A 25,718-nucleotide genomic window follows, 5' to 3' on the forward strand; every position below is an offset into this window, starting at 1 on the left:
GGTTGAATATTAATCTTTGAACGTGGACGAGAAAACACAACAGATCATTGGCCATGGGAAAATATTACAATAGTAAATCTTGTCCATAATTGCTTTGGAAATGACCTCAAGCCAGTTCCCATTTATAAAACAGATCAGAAGCTTAATCCGACTACTTTATCTATGCAAAAAAATGTAGATAGATAGATCCCCACAAACATAATAATTATGAAAAGCTAGTTGCATGCATGCATGCCTTAAAAAGACAAAATGTGCAGGTGATGAAAAAAACTCACATTTGTATGCTTACCAGAATGGTAAGAACTGTTTCTGAGATGGTGACAACCAAAATTTGCTTCTGCCCACCTTTTCCATTCAGAGCTTTACTTCAAATGACTGTTGAAGTAGCTTGTTTCACTTTCCCCCACAATTTCCTATGCAATTTGAAAAATTCCTCCGAATGGGTGCTCGTGTGTTCATGTAAGATAATAAACATATCACCAAGCATGTTAGTTTTCATACATCTTGGGGTTTAATAGGTTAAACAAAACATTCACATCCTTTAGATGACAGTACATTTGGCACATAGTAAAATGCTTACAATGCGATAACGCTAATGTATCAGGAACAAAATACCTCTGTGCACATAAAGCTTCACTTTACAGAAACTAAAAATCCAATACCAGATGTATATAATACAGCACTATCATACATATGAAACATTTATGTACTTTAATACTGTATGCGCAAATATTCAATATTCAGCAAGAGAATTTGCACTTAATTTAAGAGGTAATTCTTTGTTTTGTTTATTTACTTTGACTTTAAAGACAGACCATGGATGTTTTCTATATATCAAGTTCATTCCTTTACAAATAAAAAGAAAACAAAAGGGTGGTGCTGAGACTGCTACAGGTAGATGCCTGCGGGAGAAAAGGCTTCATAGCAACATGCTAGCTACCGTGATCACCCCACAGACACAGATAAAAAAGCAACAAAACAGTACAACGTTGAACAAAACGAAATGAAATTTTAGACAGCAATAAACATAAAAAAATCAGTCAAGGAAAAAATCTAAAAGAACACCTTTTTTAAAAAACAAACTAACACAAGTTCTTCAAATTTCCACTCAATTGTTAAAACAAAAGTCATCACATTCCAGAAGGTTTTTAATTAGTACGCCTGAAATGTACCCTTTTCTCATAGTTTACCTCTTCTTTAAAATCTTTCACATTTTTCACATGAATTGTTCAACGACAGGGAATTTACAAGAACAAATACCATGATTCGATAAACAAATCTGAATATTAAATGAACTATGGAGGTCTGAAATACACTGAGAGACACTGAGAAATGACCTACTGACACAAGCATATAGCAACATGTATATTGAATAAATTAACAGCTCACACATTGTTCCACAACATTCCACAGCTTATGTACTTCAGCAAACTATGTACATGAGAGTGGCATAGAGAGATGTAACCAGCAACAGAGACAGCATGAGAGAGAGCCTTTGGTGAAGCTTAAACCTATCTTCACTCTTTAAGACCAGCAGGTATATCAGCCCACATGAGAGAAACTGTTAACAAAAACATCAAGAAAATAAAGAATTATGGGGAAAATGTGTTTAGGGTATTGCACATAGATGTCAAAAACATAAGACTGATGCTACTCAATAACACCACAATTTGCAACCATGCAACAATTGCCTACTCTAAAAAGCTTTCACGGGCTTTGGAGCGAATACTATAAGTTCTGTACAAAAAAGATTCATGAGCCAAGGGTGCTGGTCTGATCTCTATAACTACACCTTCTTCTGCATAGCGGCGAGCACGACACACGCACACACATACGCACGCTGCAATTTTAACACGATCAAGCGCCAAAAGAAAAGCCATTGCGAAACAGCATTAAAACAACAAGAACTGTAGAGCTTCGGGAGGGCAAGACCTCCGACTCTCATTCATGCAGACACATGCACACGTACACATACATGTCATGCACACACCTACTCAGGCCGACAGAACACCTCATTACACAACCCATATACAGCAGGTTATCATTCCTAATGGACCTTCATAACACTGTTATGGAATATTTATCTATGCATATACATTATATACTACAAACATATTTGTATGATTTATAAAATTGCTCCCAAAATGTCACCTGAATACACAAAAAGGCATTTGACTGCATAGCACAACATGTCTCTTTGTCACATATGCAGTGTATATTCTTCCCCAAGGGCACATCCTCTGAAACTTCCTTTCCATCAGGGAGTACGACGGCCGATTGGTATCCAACCGGTAGTACAATCATCTTCATCATCAATTTGGTTTAAGGTAGTGCGTTCCGACCCTTGCTTCTGGGGTTCTGGAGAACATTCTTTTTTGATTGGTTTGCAATAACACTCAACTATGTTACGGTAGAGGCCTGGCATGAGATCCACTGTAATGAGATTATGCAGTACAAATTTTGGGGTAACAGAGAAAAATACAGGACAAAAACAGCAGTAAAGGTGAACAGAACTCTGGGCCTTCTTCTCTGTGTAAGTGTGTTAATGTATTGCATGACGATGTGGGTTGCTGAGTGTCTGTGGGTATGATTGACGTTTTGGAATTGAACTGAATGGTGCCAAGTTGGGATTTAAGACAAAGCCTCCTCTCCGAAATAGGAGAAGCCCTTGAATTCATCCTGGTTGATTTGTTTGATGATGGCGTCGTCCACCGGCGTGAGCACGGGATCCTCGCGAGTGAAGTCCTGGTCAAAGTTATTTACGTCACGCTTGGTTTTCTGCAGCATGAGAGAGAGAAACATGTTTGTATTACGGATGGTTGTTTTTTATTGAGGTCAACAAGTTTATCTAGGTTTCACAATATACTGGTACACTATACTGGTATTGACAACAACCGTGATATTAAAAACCATGCTTAACGCTATTGTGTTAATATTGCGATGTCTTAAACTATTCAACACCCATTTAAATGTTTGCCTTAATAGCCAGAATTGTTACAAAGTCGCTGCCTTCCTATACTAATATTTTGAGCATGACATTGGCCAAAAAAATAATAAAAGTAAACAAAATTAAAGATGAAACTGGCTAATAGTATTATTTATTTAAAAAAAAACATTTAAATAAATATTGCAATAATATCAAAATCACGAATTAGTTTTTTCTACGATAACCATGTAGTTAAAATTATGCTAGCATGTTTTAATATGATGCTAATATTATTTAGCATGTTTCAGCATGATGTTAGCATGATTTTGCATGATGCTAGCATAATTTAAAATGATGCTAACATAATTATAACATGATTAACTTGTTAGTGCTAGTATGTTCTAGTCATCATTTTTGACATCTTTGAACACTTAACTAATCGCTATAGCCGGTTTCAACGGAAACAACATAAACAAATGTTATGTGGCCCAAACCTAACTTCCGGTAGACCTTCACAAAGAATCAGTAGTTGTAATTAAATTTAATACAATTAATATACAATAAAATATTAATATAAATAAATATAAATTCAATATAAAATAAATTGTTGTTGTAGGTTGTTTGCAATCAAGTGGTTTTCATGACGCGCTAGGAGCGGCTGGAGGGCAGCAAGTGATTTTCTCCATTGTGTTTAACCAGCTAAACAATGACCAGGTAAGCCCAAATTTCTGTCAAACCTCACTTGTAATAAACACTAGCTTCCGTTAAAAGAACGAGCCCTTATTAAATGGATGAAGTGAAAAATCTCGCATTAAGCGTTTCTTCCCCATAGAAGTCCATTATAAGGAAACAGCGTACCAAAACAACAACCACGGAAAATCAAAAGAAATACTTTTTTTCACTGATATCAAACATAAACATGATAACAGAACAGTTTTATGTTTACAATTTCTCAGTTTGTCGCTGCCTTGAGCCATGTGGCTTCTTTATAATGAACTTCTATGAAGAACAAGTTTAACGAATATCCTTATCCCTGGAATAAGTGCTTGTTCTTTTAACAGTAGCTAGCTAGTGTTTATTACAATTAAGGTTTAATAGAAATTTAGTTTTAAGTGGTCGTTGTTTCAGTACGTTAAGCTGTTTCATTGTAACCTTCATGAACATCAACTATACACAATAAAAACACCTTTCATGGTTTGGTTGATTTGAACAATCAAAAACGATGCAAAACATAGGTATTTTGTATTTGTTCTAGTGAATTCCTGGAGAAAATCACTTGCTGCCCTCCATCGGCACTTCGCGCAGTGCCGTGACATCATGCGCAAACAACCTATTACTAGCCACTAGCCAGACAGATAACCAAACACAGACCGGAAGATAACTTTGGGCCATGCATGTGCGTCTGAAGAATCCGTCTATTAGCATGCAGCAACAGGTGTTCACTGAAGTCCTGTTTGCTAACATGAGTCGAAAGAACCAAATCATGTCTCTATGATGCCAACCGGTTGTTAGGATACTCTGTTTTGAAGCTAGCCAAACAGCCTAGCAGCTGCCAATGATGATAAAATATAACAGCGTGTTGAGATTCTGAGTTCTCTTTCATTTACTTGAAATATTCGCCTGAAATACCATTGCAATCACGATCAGGTAAACCTGAAATCTGTCTAATTGTACAATAATAAAAAAAACAGGTTAAACCTGCTGGCTTACATTTAAAATTTCTCTCAAGTTCTGTTCTGAGAAACAGGAAAGGCTTCAGTTAAGTACCACAGGTGCGTATCTAAAAATGTAGAGAGTTTGCTGGTAAGCCACAGTGGTGACAGGACACCAGCTCAAAGTTACTCAGAGGGCAAGAGAGCAAGCGGCAGCCACATTTTCTCTTAACCTCTCTGTGACCTTTCCACCTAAAGTGCACCCACGTGTGTACATGTAGACACACACACACACACACACACGCACACACACACACACACACACACCCTCAGCTCTCCCCCGTCATGGGAAAGCAGAAGTTGAGAAGTGCCGTTGTGGCATCCGACTTTCAGTCTAGACCGCAAACGCTAAACTCAGAGGAACATGACAGATAAAGTGTCTGAGAGTACGAACGTGTACTGTTCATGTGTTTTGCAGGCAAAAGTGTGTGAACTGGGTGACTGCAATGTGTGTTATCGTAAAATGTACGCGTGACTGTGTGTGTTGGTTTCTGTGTGTGAGAAAGCAGGTACGCTTACAATGCGAGGTTTAAACGGAGGTTTGATCTTCCTCTGCTCCAGCAGGACCCAGTCGATCTCTCTGAAGAAGGGGTGGATTTTGATGGCTTCCTCCAGCCCCTGGGACACCACACAGCCAAGACGCTTACTTGGGCTCTTTGTCATGAACTGAAAAAAGAGAAAATATTTTGTAATATTCATCATAATTCAGAAGTATAAACAATCTTAGAAGAGGCTGTAAGTGATATTTTTAGGTGCCCTGAGAAATCACACCTATTTTTGTGGGCTTTCTAAACAGCCACGCCCCTTTTTAAAGTCAATTAAATAATTGGCCAATCAGAAATGCACTTTGACTGTCAATCATTTTTATTCATGGTAAAGGTGTGGTTTAAGTGGTGGGGCGGTCCAGTTCAGGTGTCAAGGCTGTGGAAACCAGGGGTGGCGTTTGCGAATGGCAGAGTATGGCAGTTGCCATACCCTAGCATTCAGACAAAACAGTGGAAACAAAGTAATGTAAAAACGATAACTGATCATCAACAGCTTCAATGGTGCAGTGGGTAAGATGCCTGACTAGTCATTTTTGACACTATCGCGTTGCAGATTCGAATCCACCTTTAACTTGTCTTCATTTTCACATCACATATTAAATCATACAGGCATTTATTTTCAACAAAATGAAGAAATTATTTAAAAAACGCCTAAGAGATGTTTAATAATAAAGTGTATGGTACGGTAAGTAGGGACGTCTTTATTATCGACATATGCCAATAAATTGGCAATTATAATTTTTTATTTTAACAGTCACATAACAATCTTATCTGCCAAAGCCAGATGTATAAATATTGCAAGATGAATAATATTTGTTGTATTATCTGTGAATAATTAAAAAATTGACTCCATGTGCCGGTGTTGCGCAGTCGCATTGCACTAAATATCCACGCGTCTTTTGGATTAACGTTACCTGTGTTTTCATTTGGATGAACTTTGAGATTTTGCACGAACTTTGAGATTCTGCACTGCTTCAACCTCGCCGCTAATTATGCAATGAACTGCACTGCGACAAGGTAATTCAGTTTGCTTTAAAATTCATGTTTGGCCTATATTTTAGACTCGTTTCCGATTAACGTTGTCGTTGGTGGTTGTTATGACAACATCTGGCTGTGGGTTTGAAGCGATCGTCACACACAGTATAAATGGCAGATGGTTTAGTAGATATTTTGTTGGAGTCGCCCTTTTGCTGCAGAAATTAGAGCTTTAAAAAACACATTTTAAACGATATGAGGGTAGGGTTTGTTATCTGTAAGTCTTTGTGCATGTTTGTGCTTTCATTCAGTTTCGTGGATTCTTGAACACGTTTTGTTTAGATATGATGTGGCATAATTTATAGTTCCGTTACTTTGGAATGTCGTTGTTGTATGGCCAAAGGAAATTTTGCCATACCCTAGGTTTTGGTGAAACGCCGCCACTGGTGGAAACCACTTTTATGAATTTTGATGCACAAAACTTAAACATTACAGGGAAAAATCACATTATATCCTGTCATGCTAAATAAACGTGCAAAATTAGTATTCTTGTAAATCAGAGGAAAATATACCAGAAAAAAAGGATGGAAGGAGGATGGGTAACAGGTAAAGGAGAAAATGAACAGAGGAAGGTTGGAGAAGTCAAAGGGAAAGTGTAGCCGGGCACATGACCATACAGTGGAGCTCAATACAGCACTGCAGGAAGAAAGAACATTACAAAAAGGAAGCGAATAAAACGACAAATGGGTCACCCGCAAACCACGCAAATAGAAAAATCACGTCGACAAAAAAGAAACGAGCCACTTACGGCTTTCAGAATGCTGACTGCTTCTTTACTGAGCCACACGGGATAAAGCACGTCATCGTGTAGGATGGATTCAAACAGGTCATCTTCATTGTCTGCTTCAAATGGGGGCTGACCGGCCATCATCTCGTACATGAGCACACCCAGAGCCCACCAATCCACCGACGGCCCGTACTCTAACTCCTGCAGGATCTGAAAGAGAAGAAAGTGGGGATCTTTGTCGAGATAATGTCTAATAAGTTCGTAATATTTAACATGAAAAAAGTGTGCATGGTTAGTGTGGTTAGTACAGTATGATATTCTGTATCATGTACAGGTGAGTAGGTTGTACCTCAGGGGCGATGTAGTCAGGAGTCCCACAGAAGGTGGTGGTTGTGAGCCCGTTCAATATGCCCTCCTTGCACATGCCGAAGTCTGCGAGTTTACAATGTCCCTCAGCATCTAACAGAATGTTATCCAGTTTCAGGTCTCTACAGTGACAAGAAAAAATAACCAAAATTAGCCATTTTTCACATATTTGTGAACGATATTTGGTGTGCGAACTTAATGAATTACTAAAACAGTTTATGCGGTTTCAAACAGTGGTGTGAATTGGGGCCTGTGAGACAGTAAGCTGACAATTTATCTACGGGGCCTTGAGGGCCTGACCGTTCTCTAGAGTCTAGACCAGGGGTCACCAACTAGCGGACTCCGGTCCGAATGCGGACCGCGAGATGCGTCCGTCCGGACCTCAAAGCCTTTTGACGTCATAAATAAATGAACGCCTAACATTATTTTCTAATGCAATCAAATTTATAGCAGGCACATCAAGGTCCGCTCAGTAGCAGTTTGGGTCCTTAAGGTCAGTTTATGGTTCTGCGTAGGACCTACGTCGTAACATACGGCGTAGCCTACGTACGTAGACGACGCCGTCGTGAACATTTATGGTTCTGCGTTGAGAGTATGCGTCATACTGCAATTACACCGCCGAAACGCTAGTTGGCTCTTTGTGTTTTCATGGGTTTGCTCTTCTTCGCCGATGTTTTGTGTGTGTGTACTGTATGCTAGTGTTTGCAAACGACAATGGAAGCCAAACCGACGTTAGAGGAAATCTCTCTCCAAGAATTCGCCGCCATCTGACAGTCTTTATAGTCCGCCGAAGAGGAGTCATACAGATGCGTGTATTTCCGAACCTCTTCAATCAGACGCTCAGTAACTTGGTCGATGTCGATGCTCACCATGTTGTTCTTTTGTGGACTCTGAACTTGCCGGAAGAAGACACCAGAGAAGAAGATGCCGGAAATGCGTAGAAGGAAGTACGATGCTGCCAAACCGACCAATCACAGCGCTTGCGGTCCGCGTAGGGTCCGCGTTGAGTTGACGCGTTGTTACATTTTTGGAGAGGTGCGCGTCAGGCTACGGCGTAGGGTACGCACAGGGTACGCGGCTCTGCGTAGGCTACGGCGTAGGTTACGGCGTAGGTCCTACGCAGAACCATAAACTGACCTTAAGGCGCCACAGACAGTTAACACATGCGGCGCGCACTGTTACTACGTACAGACGTCGATGAGTGAAGAGAGTCGAGACAGACTCGCTGCACAGCGCGCAGACAGATGTAACTGTCAGTGACTGAAAAACAACGTCCTTTTCAAAAGTTAGAAAAGTTAACGCTGAAAACCATGTTTTCCGAGATGAATGGCTCGAGAGATTTGCATTTATTCTTCCTGCATCGACATGCACGAGGCCGGTTTGTCTCATTTGCTCGGAGTCTGTTGCGGTTGTCAAAAGTGGAAACCTTAAACGGCATTATGAAACTAGACATAGACACTATGAAGAAACTTACACGCAGCAGTCCGAGGTAAGGACACGGACATATATTAGCTCAAAGCCCAGTAGGAGCGATCTATACGGGTCCTCCCTCACTCACTTACCACCCAACAACCAGCATATAGAATAGAATAGAATGCGCTTTATTGGCCAAGTATGTTTCCACATACGAGGAATTTGTTATAGTGACAGAAGCTCCACAGTGCAACAGAAAGACAGAACACAGATGATAAAAAAAATATATATATAATATACAATAATATAGAAATAGGCAATGTACAAAACAGCAAAAACACAATATACAATATAGACAATTATGTATGTACAGGTCTGATATGTGCAAATTTGGTGAATAAATAATGTAAAACAGAGTTGTGTGTTCTGCGTTTAATGTCAAGTGTTCATAAAATGGATTGCCTGAGGGAAGAAACTGTTCCTGTGTCTGGTCGTTCTGGTGCTCAGTGCTCTGTAGCGTCGACCAGACGGTAACAGTTCAAAAAGGGAGTGTGCTGGGTGTGAGGGGTCCAGAGTGATTTTACCAGCCCTTTTGCTCATTCTGGATGAGTACAGTTCTTGGAGAGTGGGGATGGTTGTACCAATGATACGCTCAGCAGTCCGGACTACCCTCCGTAGTCTTCTGAGATCAGATTTGGTAGCTGAGCTGAACCAGACAGTTCTAGAAGTGCAGAGGATGGATTCGATGATGACAGAGTAGAACGGTTTCAGCAACTCCTGTGGCAGGTTGAACTTCCTCAGCTGGCGAAGGAAGTACCTCTGCTGGGCCTTTTTAACAATAGAGTCAATGTGAGTGTCCCACTTCAGATCCTGAGAAATTGTGGTGCCCAGGAATCTGAATGACCCCACTGCAGTCACAGTGCTGTTCATGATGGTGAGTTTGGGGAGAACAGGGGGCTTTCTCCTGAAGTCCACGATCATCTCCACAGTTTTAAGCGTGTTAAGCTCCAGGTTGTTAAGACTGCACCAGACAGCCAGCTCCTTGACCCCACCTGTCTGTAAGCAGACTCGTCACCGTCCTGAATGAGGCCGATCAGTGTGGTGTCGTCTGCAAGCTTCAGGAGCTTGACAGAGGGGATATGAATGTTCCCTAAGAATACAGTGGATCTTAGGAAAACATAAAGACCTTTACTGATGGGGAAATAGTAAAAGAGTGCATGGAGGCTGCGTGTGAAACACTTTTAGAAGGAAAATAAAGACATGAACTAAAATAAAATATTAAACAAACTCCCCTTTCAGCTGCAACAGCCACAAGAAGAGCTGAAATGTTATCAAAGGATGATCAGTCACAACTTGATGATGCTATTTGTTCATCTCAGTTCAGCAGAAAACAACACTTTAGTTTTCTTTTAAAGTTGTTCATGTTGAAATGAATGTATGTTCAGTGCAGGTTTAGAGATTAGGGCATTTTGCACATTTTCCTTCATTATATTGTTGCAGACATTGTAATGCCGTCTTATAGATATGAAAAGACATGTTTATTTCTTTGGTCTGCCAAAAACCATCTATTCATATTTTTAGATATTTAATTGTCCGGACCTCGGCTGGTAAGGAGGGTTCGTTTACTGGACCTCAAGCAATTTTTGTTGAAGACTCCTGGTCTAGACCTTTACAACAATAACACACAACACCGTTCCTCATAACTCAACCTGCTCTCCGTTAGCTTTGGTTTTGTGAGTGCTCAGGGCTGAACATTTGTGTAGATGAAAACAGCAGCAGTTTTAGGGGGGCTATGTTTCACAATAAGTTTGTTGACATGCAAAGCGCCATTAAGCCTTCAGTCAGTTACTGGACAGCTTGACCTTCACAAATCTCAAGTTGATTGTTTTTGACACACTAAAAAATGCTGGGTTATTTTCAACGCAGCGTTGTGTTGAAAAAGGATGAACCTAGCCGTTGGGTTAAATATTTGACAACAATGGGTTAAAACAACCCATAATTTTGGAATGAAACAACCCAACATAAATTTATTTATTACCCAACGGTTAGGTTCGTCCCTTTTTGACCCAACACTGGGCTGAAAATAACCCAACATTTTTAAGTGTATATGAGAAATAGATTTTTTACATGAACACAGTCACAGATATTAATGTGGTTTATGACTGTTTTAAGACATATGGGTCCATATGTTTAAAAGAAGGTAAGCAACAGCAACAATGGACACAATGCTGGATATTTCTCTTGCTGTGTCTGAAGAGGCCTTACCCAACAGACCACCCAGAATTTCAGATGTCATCTCATTTCACAGCACTACCCTCCCCTTCCTAAAATCTTTCCTTTCCATATTTTATGCAATGGAATCATCATTTCATAACCAACAAACAAACAATGTAAAAAAAACACAGAGTTCAAAAACAGCACTGAGAGACAAAAAAGAATCATTCTCATGCCATTTTAAAGGCTAAAGGATAAGACCCCAATATGAGTCAGCCAGGACACAAGAGGACACATCAGTGGCCGGACCTTTCAAACATGTAGAAAAATTAAAAGGGCTTAGTGGGGTCAACACGTGTTCATATCAGAAATACCAGCCATGTCAGTCAAAATGGTGTAGTGCATCTCTATGGTTCAGATGATCAAATTTCAAGCATTAGGGATACATTATAAGTAATCAAACAGATTATTTGAATATATTTAGAACACTGTTGTTATATGCAAACTTCATGTGCTTGTGTGTTGCGCAGGTACACCTGGACAAACTGTCTGGAACCTGTAACTGGCAGGAATGTTCAGAGGAGCTAATCTGATTGTTATGCATGATAAGTCCTGTTTTCTCAGTATGTCAGAGCAAGATAAAAGACAAGCACTAAAAAAGAGAGAGGACAACTCAAAGGAGTAGTTCCCTTTAAAATAAGCCCCCATTGACTTTCCATAGTATTTTTTATTACTATGGAAAGTCAATGGGGGCTTATTTTAATGTGAACTACTCCTTCAATGAAGGTTGAGTTTGATGACCGTGTGCTCAGGTCAGTCTCTCGAGTGAACTGCCTCCCTGAGCTTTTGTCTAAAAAAACAAGGATGACCACACATACTGATAATGCACTGAAAGTCGATTTGGATAAAAGCCTCTGCCAAATTGATAAATGTCATGTACAAAACACAGGTTGCAAATTGTGTAACTGTAATTAAAAGTGTAAGTTATCACAGCTGTGGTTATTTGCTCATTTAAAGAAATCTTAAAAGTCATTTTGCACATACTTTGTCAGGACATTAAGAAAAAGCAGTTGCTTTAAAAAAATACAGAGTCTGACAGACTTCATCTGTCAATTTATACAAGTAAGAAACACATTTACTTTGTGCAAGCAAATGTTAAAATGTTTTTCCATTCACTTAAAGGAATAGTTCACTCTAAATTGTAAAATGTGACATTGTTTAATAACCCTCATGTTGTCCAAAACCTGTATATGACTCTTCTTTTGTGTTTTGTGTTATATTTTGAAAAATGTTCCATTGTATGTGTCCATACAATGCTTGTTTGGTTACCAACATTCTTTCAAATATCTTCTTTTGTGTTCTGCAGAATAAAGAAAGTCATGCAGGTCATGCAGGTTTAAAATGACATGAAGATGAGTAAATGATGAGAGGTTTTCATTTGTGGGTGAGCTGTCCCTTTAAGTATGTTTGTAGCAAGATACTTAGACCTTTGAGCAAAATCATAACACAGAAAATATTTATAATGCAATGGAAAAGGCAATGGGTACAATTCCAATTATTCCACATTTTTTGTTCAACTGAAGAAAAGAAGCCTAAAAATGGTCATTTTCATTTTGTATGAACTGCTTCTTAATTTCCCTGTCCTATTTACCCCCTGCTTTCTACGATCATCTAAATAAGGTCATCAAGACTGCACTGATATAGAATGCTGAAATATCTTCAAATGTATCGTCGTGTGACCGGTGACCTCCTGAGTAAATACAATACAATACAATATACTTTATTGTCCCCTTGGGGAAATTTGTCTTGAAATTAGTGAATACTGCATTTCCAAATCACAATGACACAATATGTAAGTAAATAAATACACAGTAGGTAAATAAGTCAATAAATTAATCAGTCACATAAACTCGCCTTAACAATCCAGACAGAACATGCGGACAGACATCATACTGCACAGTTCAACCGGCCAGTACTGTTGCACGTACTGCTGCGAATATCATAAAACTAGCAATAAATAACAATGACCAACAATAGAATAAATAGTAAAAACAGTAATCCTCTAGGGAAATAAGTGCTAACAGGGACAGTCATTGGCCTTTATCCTTACCATTCAATATTCTAATAGAGACAGGCACAAAGGAATTTTTAAATCGGTAAAGTTGACATTTGGGCACTCTACACCGTCTTCCTGAAGGCAGAAGCGCATACTCAGGAAATAAGCCATAGATCACTCCTGTATCCGTATATCACACACCTGAAAAGCTCTGGCATGTGTCTAAGGAATGTGTACATGTAATGTTATTCAAAGCCTTGCTCGTGTGCTCCACCTGGTTCAGAGGCAGATTATACCACATGAAGCATGTTTTCCTAATGGTTGACCATCAGAGCAACTTGGTCAGTGACATGTAATGCCTCCAGGCTCCTATCATGCTCTAAAACATATAATTTTTAATGACGGAGGGTAGGAAGAGTCAGGGGAGTACGAGACAACCATCATTTCTCACCTTGGAAAAGATAAAAGCAAACACAGTGCTAGCTAATGGTGCCATGGCAGGTCGGAAATCTGATGGTCTGCGTGTATCTGTGTGTTTGTGTTATATTGAGGAATACAGAAGCTATTTACACACTTCTTCAGATAAGAACACCACTCTTGTATAACCTGTCAATCATATTGTATTACAGGCAAAGCGATTCTGTTTATAATGCTATTCCTGACTAAATCACATGACTAAAGATCCTGTGTGGGTAGGTAGGCAGCAAGGGAATGACATGAGTGTTATGTAAACAAAACGAACAATTAATGTGAATCTACAGTAATAAAAATATGCAAATAAATTTGAATGCAAATTCATGTAAAACATCAAAAAAGCCTCTCACAATATTTTTTATCTTTAGATATCTGTAAACCTTATTTCATATTTAGTCTACAATGTCTGAATTTTTTGCAAAAGTGCAATAATTACGGTTAAAATAAACCTAACCAGAATGTTAGAAAAATATCAATTCAGCGCAAAAACGCAAAATTTGAATGGTAGGAAAAAATACAGTATGTATCACATGGATATTCGCTACACAGTCAAATTAAACCTTACATTTTCTCCTCACTGTTTAATTTCTTCCATAAATTTATTCACTCACAAGGTCTCTGTGTTTTTGAACACGTGTCCATGGTGTGAGAAAACCAGGACAAAAGGAGCACAAGTTAGCCAAACAGGCTTGGTCTTTGATGGTTGATTGGCAAACAAATGTCAACATTTCATTGCTGGCATAAGTTAAGAGAAGATCTTTTTGTGAGGTACTGTTCCGACAAGAGGGCGGGACCCGGGTTTATGTAACTGTTCCATTTATGTCAGTGACCGTGGATGGTATTGTCAAGTGATCCGTTTAACATGACATCAGATGAACTCATTTTTAGACAGAACCAAAAATACTGTAGCTTTCATCTGTCCACTGCACAGTAAGAGCTGAATTAAAGTGGACTGTGTTGAACTTCTTTTGCGCCTATTCTGCTCACAGGTCTACAAGGTCACAAAATCTTTAGAGGCAAATTTATTCTCACCATTCCCAATTTAACCTATTCCAAGCTCTTTCTGAATAGCATCTTATTCACATAACTCGCTTTTCTTTTAACTCACGCAATATTCACGCAGTAAACAGAACTGCAATTAGAAGCATTGGCTGTGTGTTTTATCTATTGATTGTTGCATCAGTTATTCATTTAATGTTGATGAAATGATGGAGTATTGAGACTTACAACTGAGCATGCAGTATAGTCGAGCTCAGTTTTCAAGAGCCAATTCAGGTGCTTGGATCACAATGCTGAAGTGATGTACAGTAAAATATGCTAGTTCACAGTACTCTGCTGAATCATTCACAACCCGGCACAAAAAAACAAACCTGCATGCTAGAGAACTGGGCTGTAAAAACTGTGTTTAGCCGATTTGCATAATTTCTTTAGTAAACCAGACGCCAAAACAATACAGACAGAGCATGCAAATAAACAGCACTTTCAATACATGCAGTCTCATCTCTTCAACTTTCGAGTTCAGGGGCCTTGGATGTCACTGAAACTGATCAAAACTGACAATTTCTCAGCACACTTAAATATAACTTGCACACATCCCCTAGATAGATCTTTGAGTGTGGTTTCCCCACAGTAAACACGTACACATGGTGGCACCTTGCATGGACACCCGCACACAAACACATGCACGTGTACACACATAATTAGGCCCTATTGAAACCCTTTCCTGTGTTCCTTTTGTGTGTGGAGTGATTTTCCATTCAGTCCCTCATCACTTTAAGATGAAGCTCTGACACTGATCGACCCTTGACAAAATAAAATCTCAGTTTAACACACATGAACATTGAGAAAGGAATCAGAGTTGTACTGGATGTACGTCCAGGTCAAGTGCTGACCTACACAAACCAATCATATATATTCTCCTTCTTTGAATCTTTCTCTTCCCTCTTCCCAAGAAGAGGAAAAACACAGTGCTTTGACCACACACGTCCAAAAGGGTAGAGAAAACATGAAGACAATCTACCATAATAGTTATACATTTTACAACAAACAGGTTACACAACATAGCTGTTGGACTGAAACCTTGTATCTCCATTTTTCATGATTTGCATTTTCTTGTTGGTCACCCTTCATGTTTGTCTGTGTGTTTTGCTTAACCAATAAGTAATAAAGAGAGATTATCAACTTTGAGAAAACAAGTGTTCAATTATTAAAAGTGTTTTCTCATTTTCTGCAAAATGGCAGTTTTGGAGATACAAGCTTTAAGTCTGATAGTCATGACAGGGCTTCATACTACGATTTTTACAAAGCTGATCCAAACTACCTTGGTATTCAGATTGAAATGTGATTAAAAATTGTGCTTTAGTCTAAATGGTCAGATTGTTTGTCATTTGGATGCAATGTTTTTGTAACATTATATACAATATGTAGTAGCTTCTACCAATAACACATCATATATGCAATAAAAATGTACTGTAAATGGATATTTGACATAAATACTGGCATTCATAAACTTTCTCAGACAGGTCTTGGCACAGATCTGGAAATCTGATATTGTAGAATAGTACACCCAACAACGCTTGTAGTACATTTTAACAATTTTTCTTTCATGTTCCTCCCAAAGAAAACTTAAACTAGTGGATATTTTGGTAATTGCAGGGGGACGAGCCTCTCATTTCACTGACTGTAACTCTAATTTACCAATACACCCGACACCTCCATTTACATTCCACAGGTCTGTCTTAGGCCAGATCTGCTATGTAAAACAAATCCACACATTTGCACTTACACAGAATAAAATATCAATACATAAATCTGAATAATCTCTCTTTGAGTAACTATTATTATCCAAAGACAAAGCCTGGAACAGACTACATAATTTGGAAAGCTCACTACTATTAATGAACCTTTATACACTTTTTTGAATTAGAATGATCAATATTTCAACATCAGGACAGTGATTAGGTGAGAATTTCTGACGTAATAACACACCGGAGGAGAGATAAGGGCTTTAAAAATGCATACATGATGGCTGGTCGTGTGTAGTTTGACCTCTTGTATCTTGAAGGACTCAGCAGAACTTTGGATGATTATGACAGTGCTACACTATACTCAAGGTCTGGATAAGTATTAACTGCTTTTCGTGCATTTCTGCGGTCATGTGACCCCCTGCAGCTCCAGTATTCAGTTTTTAGGATACGTTTAATTGTGTGTGTGTGTGTGTGTGTGTGTGTTAGAGACCGCAAGAGTGTGAGATTAAATAGTGCATTTATGCATAATCATGCAAGTTTCAGAAATACAACAGTTTGTATTGTGTCTGTGTGTCAATGGCTGTTTAAATGGGTGTGTACGAATAAGGAAGTTCAAAACAGGTGAAGGGGCTTCTCTCGTAGTTTCTTACAGACAGGAAAAGGCCTGCTTTAGCCGCTGTCATGGCAACCCTTCAAACAAGGGTGCGGGTAAGACCCTTGAGAACTGGTGCAATTGTTTCATCTCATCAACTTTGAAATACCTCAAGAGCTGTATTTCTTGCTTAGGTCACTTTGCTTCTGAAAACAAGACAAAGTTAAATATAAAATTAAGTTCATTTATGCTTAAAACAAGCAAAATATCTGCCAATGGGGTTTGAAAGATAAACTTGAGTTAACTAATAAATGAAGAGGTACCGTAAATCAAAATTCAACTTAATTTTTTTAATTTCTTTGAGACATATTTTCACTTGTTTTAAGCATAAAGTTACTTCATTTTTATTTTTTTCAGAAAACTAAACTAGAGGTCATTTTGCATCTGAAAAAAGTGTTTTGATTTGAAGAATTTTTACATATCGTCGCTGTCGGGAGGAATCCTCGTATCTCCAAAACCATTATTTTTCAGGAAATTAAAAAAACTGAGTTATTAAACATTGTATCGTTAAAGTTGGTATTATACCTTATATTGCTATCATATACTGTTGTGTACCAACATTAACACAACATTTCCCCAAAACCATGTTTAATCGGAGATACAAGGTTTATGACTTGGGAGCAGGGAGATACGAGATTACGCTGTCATTGATAGAATGGTACGGACACAGACGTCGCTGCTGCCAGCAGTGTTCATCAAAGTCTGCTGTCGCGTTGAGCCTTTTGACAAGAGACGAGGCTTTAAAAGCTAATGAAAGCTAATGATTGTGGTTACATACATCTTCCTAAACTCTATATTAAACGTTAGAGCTATGAGTGATGCAATACCAAAATAAAATGTTAAACAGGCTGTCTAATATAGGCAGAAATTAATCTGCACGCAAATAAAGTCGGCGGTCACGTTGAGCCTCTTGACAAGAGAAAAGGCTTCAATCGTTAACCAAAGCTAACGACTGTGGTTACATACATCTTCCTAAACTCTATTTTAAAGGTTTAAGAACTATAAGTGATGTAATACAAAAAACGATGAGCTGACTAGGCTGTCTAATAGGCGGAAATTAGCCGAATCTGCTCGCAAACTTACCTTCGTGGCTCACGGGCTTCCGTCTGCACCGAAGCATTACAGCTATCGATTTTTAACAAAACAGGCCTACTCAAATGTACCTACCTAACTATTTTCACTCGTTATTGTCTAAAAGACTTTCAATCAGGAGACGTAATGCCGAGAGGCTCCCACGGAGTGAAGAAGACGTGGAGTTACGAGACTTATCAGACAGTTGAAGTGTCCAATGGAGTTAAGAGATTTGCTCTCAAGCTATTTTCAACACTTTAGATTGGTTAATAATTTGTAAAAATAACAGACCCACATGTGGACTGACCAATAGCATCGATTTGTGAAAAAATATGAAATTGACCAAACTTGGACATAGGAGGTTTCCGCCCGACAGCGACAATATTTCTATTGCAAAACAAGAAACAGTCAGAAAATCTTTTTTTTGCAGTCTGCTCAAAACAAACACTTATGTTTAGCCCTTTTGCTAGGGGAGTAAACCTGAATAAGAACTTAATTGAAAAGGTACACCTAGCATTGAACTAAATGTTACGCTGACAATGGCGTGATCTTTCACTAACCCTCCCTGAATATATCCCAGAAAGAAAAACAAGCACTTAAAGGCTCTCAGGCATTTTATTAACATCATGCCTAGATACTGCACAACTGCCAAGGTCTGTGGGATCTGTAGTCACACGGCAGTCTCATGGCATGACTGGTGTGTGTAATTTATTAAAAAGTTAATACTTTCTCTGTCCCATGTTACTACTGTATGCAGAGACCGCTATAAAAAAGCCATCTGTAGGCTGACTTCACAGAAAAGGCTTTGTGATGGTATCAAAACATTGCTTTGTTTGTCTGAAGCTTAATGCTGCATCATTGGCAACACCAATGTCATGGGTTTAATACTCTAATATAAACTAATAAAATGTCCCTAAACTGCATCTGCCAAATGCATAAACGTCTCTGAAATATTTGTAAAGATTCATAGAAACTTTGAAAACTGTTATTTTTGTAGCTGTGTATGATGAAGCTCTTGGTGCAGAAACGACTCCCTTCATATTTAGGTGTTTGTGTGTATTTACCTGTATATGACGCCGTGTTGATGCAGGAACATAAGTGCTGATGTCACCTCGGCTGCGTAAAAGCGAGAGCGAGCTTCATCAAACTTGCGCGAGCGCTGGATCTGAAACATCAGGTCTCCTCCATTCACATACTCCATAACAAAGAACAACCGATCCTAAAGACAGAGAGAGGAAGAGAGTAGTACGTTTCTATTAGCCTTTATTAAACAATTAGACCAGTCAAGTGGAGCTATCATGCTATGTCATGCATTCTGACTTCTTTACACTGTTAAACGTGCTGGCTTCTCATGCTTTACATGGTGAACTTGTTAAAAAACGAGTTGAACGTATGACAGTATTTCTGTACTTGATACACTTCCCCAGCACTCAAACTTGTTTCGGGAGGTTTTTTCTAATTCTTGATCCAAGTGTCGTCATAGGGATCCTATTTCTTTTATTAGCCAAAAGCACGGCAAAGCGAAGGCGAAAGAGCCCGCCCACAAGCCAATAGGTGTGTCTGTTTGTTCACGGCATTTCAGTGATGGATGTTATATAAACGGTGGATATAACGCTGGATTTGGAGATCACTTGAAACTGATAGATGGCGCGGTCCCAGTGCTAAAAGACTTACATGAAATGCACGTGGTAAGTCAAACTAAGTCATACATCTGTGTTTTGTTGGCAATCGGCGTGTACGTGCATAATGTACAAAACACGAGGGGATTAATGTGTTGCTTGCTTGTGCTGTAGTTCCATCCCACTCTCCCCACTAGTCCCACCTCTAGCAGCTCGTGTTTTCCGGAAATAATCGTACAACTGCATCCCTCTTTTATAAATTTGATCAAACTAAATACTCTTCGAAGATACGACGTATGCAATACTACTGTATTAGGCACTCAAGATTAATACGAGATTGGCAGAAACTGCGTGCGTTACGCGATTGTGACGAGGGAGGCGGGACGAGAGCCGTGAGAGAGAGATGCGAGACCTCGCTTCGTTCTCTCACGGCTCTCGTCCCGTCTCCCTCGTCACAGCGATCTTTAAATAAAAAGCTCTTAGCTAAGTGGACTGTATTTAACGCACAATACAAATGTAGTGCTACCACGAATATTACCACATTCTACTTCACATTCTTCATCTGACACAAACTCTTGTGAGCCTTGACGTTTGATGAACGGCTCTTTTATTCCAGCATACAAGAGCAGACTTCTGTGTGTTTTGTTCTTTATTCAGAGAGGGAGGAATTTAAACAGGATGCTTAAATAGTTTGTGTAAATGTGCCAAGAAATCTGAAGGAGGCCCACCCAATCCAATATGAACAAACATTTCCTGCCCCTAATTAGAAATGGACAAATAGAGTCTTCCGTTTCGGCTGGACTGCAAGACTGTGATTTGAATTTAGCGGACAGAGCACAGCCCCATTTGGGTTTAGACAAAACCCCCCAAAAAAGAATTTTTGATAAAGCTCAAAACAGAACATGTTAAAACATGTGGGTCACGACAGAAAAAAGCTGTATACCAACACATCTGGAATAATACTTGCTGTGTATGTGTGTAGCTATATCTCAATTATTTCTACTAGACATCGATGAAATTATTAAAGTCTCCTGCATCTCAGATATTTCTCCTCAAAAAAGACTTTCAGAAGAGATCTCAACAATGTCATAAAATGAGCTCAGATTTGTCAAATCTGCAATCTGAAGTCAATATTAGTAAAGATTTCAAAGTCAACTGAAACATTTATCATCAAATTGACCCAAATCCAGATTATTTTACCTTTACAACCTACATAAAGTTTACAGTCCCACACGCTTAATGTATTTATAACAACGTTTCTATTTAATGTCCCCTAAGCATTTCTAAGAGAAACATCTGAGACTAAGTTGATACTTAAATGAAACACAACTGAGAACACCACCACATTTTCCGAGTTATGATAAAGCACTAAATAATAAAATGTTCCTCTGTGTGTTTGTGTGTGTAATTGTTTTTATACATTGTGGGGTCCAAATGCCCCCACAATGATAGTAAAAGTCTCACACACTTACATTGTGGGGACCAATTATTAGTATAGTATGATTATTAAACATACTAAATGATGTTTATTTGAAAATATAAAAATGCAGAAAGTTTTCTGTGATGGTTAGATTTTGGGTTAGGGGAAGGCAATAGAATATACAGTTTGTCCAGTATAAAAATCATTATGCCTATGGAAAGTCCCCACAATGTATAGAAACCTAACATGTGTGTGCGCGCATGTGTTCTCCATTCTTCTGAAAGGGGGCTGTAACAGACGGGTGGTGTAAGGAAACGTCTGTTTAGTCTCACCCATACTAATGTAACATGTTATGAAAGATACATAACATAGCATATTCAATAGCTTGTGTTCTATAGACTGCAGGTGCGAGACACCTGACAAACCTAGGGCTGAAAACATACAAGTCTGTAAGACATCACCAAGCACAATTACACCTGTAATCTATAATCTAGGTCTTTGAACATGAAAACCCACACATCTCCACCCTTCAGTGCATTCTGCGGGGTTACTCATTGTTTTTATGAAATAAGCAAAAAAATATCCTGCTGGTTTACATTCACTTGTATGCATTTGGCAAACAATATACTCCAATGCTATTAAAAATACAATGCACTGAACAGCACACGTTTTGTGTATTTCCGGGAATTCCATCTAAAAATAAGTAAGCAAGGAGAGAAATGAAGACAAAGAGACCAGATTGAACAGAGATAAAGACCGGCAGAAAGGATTTTTGTGTTCGTGTAAGGCGTCTATGAAGGTGCATGTTTCAGATGGCTTTGACACTGAAAGCGCTGACATCACTGGAGTGTGGAGATCTTATTGAACATCAGGACACAAGCTCGTTGAACCCAACTAAACTATATGTTGCTTAACAGCGAAGAGCAGAACATGACGGCTTCTGGGTTGTGACCGTGACAATGACCTCATCTGTGATTGGCGGATAATGAAAAGCATGGTGATGTCACTTTATCACTATCTATAACCATAACAAACCATAAAATCAGAGACATTTTCTCTGACTCATCCGATTCTTTTTACTCTGCAGTGGTATGAGTTACTGTTCTGCAAAATGACACATAAAAACTAGCTTTACAATGTCATGGATGTCTCTCAAAAAGTGCAAATATACCTTTTTTCTGCATAGAGAGACAGTTCACCCAAAAATCTAAATTCTGTCATCATTTACTCACCATGAGTTGTTCCAAATCTGTATTCATTTATTTTTTCTGATGAACACAGAGAGAGGTATTTGGAAGAATGCGTGTAACCAAACAGTTCTTGGCCACTACTGACCACCACTGTGTTTTAAACAGTCACCCTTACTTGCTTAACTTTAATTTAAAAGTCCCTTTAAATAGCTCGAGCATTACTCTGCCTCTGTTCTTTCTGCTTTCTTTTTCTAGACGATCATTCAGATTTCAGATGTTCATCCTCCCCACGGTTCTTCAACACAGCCCCTCTGCCCTCCTCCTTCGGCCACTTTCTATCTGTAGGAGCTTGTCTGCCCGCTGTCCCAACATTTCTGCCGCATAGTTGTGCACGATAAGAACATGGCCCTGATCCCGAGGTCTGATTAAAGCCAGAGCTTCCAGTTCACAAAGAGTACACAACTCCCCCACATAACATCTTCTCCTTTTTTTGCATCTATTTGTTGCCATCCCTCAGCACACGGCCTGCATTCTCAGATGTGGGCGAACGAGATACCGTGGTGGAGAGTAAAAAAAGAAATGAGAACACTAGATATCAAAGTAATTGTAACTAGGGCACGAGAGGGGAAGCAGAACAAGAGGTCTAAAAGAAGTGAAAGTGTCAAATAGAGAAGGACGGAGTGAAGAGGCAGTGGCGGCGATAAAAGCCCTGCTTATAAAGGACAAGTGCTGTTTATTGATAGAATACGTTCAGTTTCACCTTCCTCATGTAATACATGTACAGCTTTGTGTGGAGGTTTGGGTGCCAAACAACACAACATTTGCGGATATATTTTAGTAAAAATTCATTTAAAAAAAGAAATAAAACATGTAGTTTGGACTCCCAAAAGCATTTTAGGCGCTCAAAAAAAGTTTCATAGAAACCCCATGTAACCTCCTGCACTTTTGGAAACGATGATTCACAAGACTGTCACCTAAAAACCACAGTGCTATCTTAAGAAACGTCTTTCACAATCATGGGGAAAAGACTCCACCTGCTGGAGATCTCCTGTAACTGAAAGTGCAGTTCTGATGAACTTATCTATTGTGTGTGGCTCTGCCATCTGCTGGAAAATGCATGAAAAATAGGACGTTTTTACCAAAGGTTTTCACCATACTGATAGTTCAGATGACAGAATTTGGTGGTACCTGTAAAATATCTCCTAAAGACTTTAAATCATTTTTATTTACAAAAAATACCAAAGATTTTCCATAGTCAGGTAAGTGTCACTTTCAAAAGTGTCACATCCATATCGGTCCATCTTCCTCATAAATGGGCACATGAAAATAAAATATAACTATTTTATGTTCTTTGAAGAGCCATCAGTCTACATTTGTTGGGTATTATTGCTTCTGGTTTGTACATTTTAATTCACAGAAATCCAACCTATGTTCTCTCAAAAACGGTGTACTTTTTATCACATCCATACAGCATGTTTATTTCCCTTTTAAAACGGCAAAAGTGTATAGACTGATATTTTTCTGATGTCTAAACTATCTAAAGGGGTTTAAGAAAATATACACAGATGTTCATAATATAGTCATTATTAATACATTCTCTGAGACCTCATATTTCAAGTTTTATGTCACATCTATAACCCTGGAATATTTCTTGTTTTTATTGCTCATTTTATAGTTTGGTACATAAATAAATATTGCACAGCACCTGCACTTTACATGGACACTTCCTCACTCCCCTACACTATTTATATATAGTTTATATATAGTTTAACCTTCCTTCCTTTCCTATCTCTTTTCTTATTCTTATTTGGACAGTCGAAAAAGCATTTCGTACTATGTACGGTTGTGTATGTGACGAATACATTTTTAACTTGAAATCTCTGTACAGTTTCTGTAGCTCAACATCATGGATTCACATCCATACAAATAAACATGCCCATTAAATGCATTATAAGTCACTTAAGGCTAAAGGCTAAAATCATCTGCATACACGAGAATGAGAACAATATGAAAATGATTTCACTAATTTCTCATCAAGACATTGTAGTTCTCAACTTAATGAGAAAAGACTGAGGGTCTGAGCTACAGACAGAGGTAGAGAAGATTTGGTGGCTTTCATACCTTTGTCTGGAAGCAGCAGAAAAGTTGAGTAAGATAGGGATGCTTTCTAGCCAGGGCCAAAATGCGTTTCTCTGTCAAAGTGCAGTCCACATCATCATCCTGCAGGATGACATCTTTCTTCAGCACCTTCACAGCATAGACTTCATCCGTACCCTTCAGTTCGGCCAGCATCACCTAGAAAAGGTTTTCAAATGCTTTTGAACCCTGATTTTTTCTTTTGTCATGTACTAAAGCTGAGGATATACAATCAAATACATAACTATCTTCGAAGGTCCCTCACCTTGCCGAAACTGCCCTTCCCCAGCACTTTGATAAAGATGAAGTCTGTCAAACTCATCCTCTTGGTCTGGACAGGCTTCACGTCTCCATTCTCCTGGCCCTCGGTCACTGCGCTCTGAACGCCGGTGCACGAGGAAGAGGAGGAAGACTTGTGCTCCTGGCCAAATGACAGGGCTTTACGAATGCTCTCCAGTTCTGCGAGCTCTGCTACAGATACAAACACAGAACTTGGTGAGAGACGAAGCAAAATCTAAAAAGCTCAAAATGTTTCCCTTTATTTTTCACAAAAGTATGAACGATTCATATGTTCACGTTAATGACGAAAGATTATTTTCATTAAAAGGAAAATTATTGTGTCGAAATAAATTTTGAACGTGTAATACTAAGTGACTGAGAGAAAGGGAGTGAGGGAGGGATTCAGTACCCTGCTCACAGGGTGAATTCGGAGCCGATTTGCAGCGGTCAGCTTCCTCCGATGCTGGGGCTTCTGATGTGGGTTGTTGAGGGTCCTGCCCTGGTGTCAACTAAAGAAAGAACATTTCTATTATCAATACTAATATTTCCATATTTGAATATCTCTCACTTAATATTTTATTACAACTAACAATGTTAGTAAAGTTTATTTTATTTTTGAAGCTAAAATAAAAGATTAAATCTTTTGAAATCGAAATTGAATCTAATCGAAAATTAGATTCAAAATTCTCTAAGTAATCATGCAATAAAGTGATTATTGGAATAATGGTTAAAGGGATTTGCAGAGAGAAATTACAATGTTCAAAAATAATATTTCAATATTTTGAAATATTAAAGAGGAATTAAAATATATAAATATATATTTCTATATTTTATTTTAATATATAATATGATATATATTTATAATATATATTTCATCTCATCATTTTTATCATTATCACAATAATGATACTTATCTCAAGTCTAATCATCTTGTCTCACTGTATTGCATTACTTATTAGGTCGTTTTTATTACAGTTTTAACTTTTCAAGTAATATTTTTTGCAGCCAAAAACGACTTTTTATTTAATAAAAAGACTATTACGATTTCCACATAAACAGCAAACTAAAGTTACAGTATGCTTTCATAGAACAATGATCTCTTCATAGATCTCTTATTAAAAAAATCATACAATCCT

At 38.5% G+C, this 25,718-nt stretch overlaps 1 protein-coding gene across 4 annotated transcripts in view; it reads right to left on the reverse strand.

Annotated features, from left to right (window-relative positions):
• Positions 1-494: 494 nt before the first annotated feature.
• The window catches only part of prkcea (protein kinase C, epsilon a), a 62,959-nt gene continuing 37,735 nt past the window's right edge, over positions 495-25,718 (reverse strand). For 2 of the 4 annotated variants that reach the window (XM_057357885.1, XM_057357889.1), the window contains 8 exons: positions 24,992-25,091; positions 24,569-24,774; positions 24,289-24,462; positions 19,003-19,157; positions 7,295-7,433; positions 6,967-7,155; positions 5,158-5,304; positions 495-2,778 (listed from right to left, as the gene is read on the reverse strand). In XM_057357885.1, the coding sequence (XP_057213868.1) occupies positions 2,632-2,778; positions 5,158-5,304; positions 6,967-7,155; positions 7,295-7,433; positions 19,003-19,157; positions 24,289-24,462; positions 24,569-24,774; positions 24,992-25,091 (1,257 nt within the window). In that variant the 3' untranslated portion in view covers positions 495-2,631. The remainder of the gene's footprint in view (positions 2,779-5,157; positions 5,305-6,966; positions 7,156-7,294; positions 7,434-19,002; positions 19,158-24,288; positions 24,463-24,568; positions 24,775-24,991; positions 25,092-25,718) is intronic. The other 2 variants (XM_057357888.1, XM_057357887.1) reach the window with 2 other exon arrangements.

Source organism: Triplophysa rosa, linkage group LG18, assembly GCF_024868665.1.
Source record: "Triplophysa rosa linkage group LG18, Trosa_1v2, whole genome shotgun sequence".
Classification (NCBI taxonomy): domain Eukaryota; kingdom Metazoa; phylum Chordata; class Actinopteri; order Cypriniformes; family Nemacheilidae; genus Triplophysa; species Triplophysa rosa.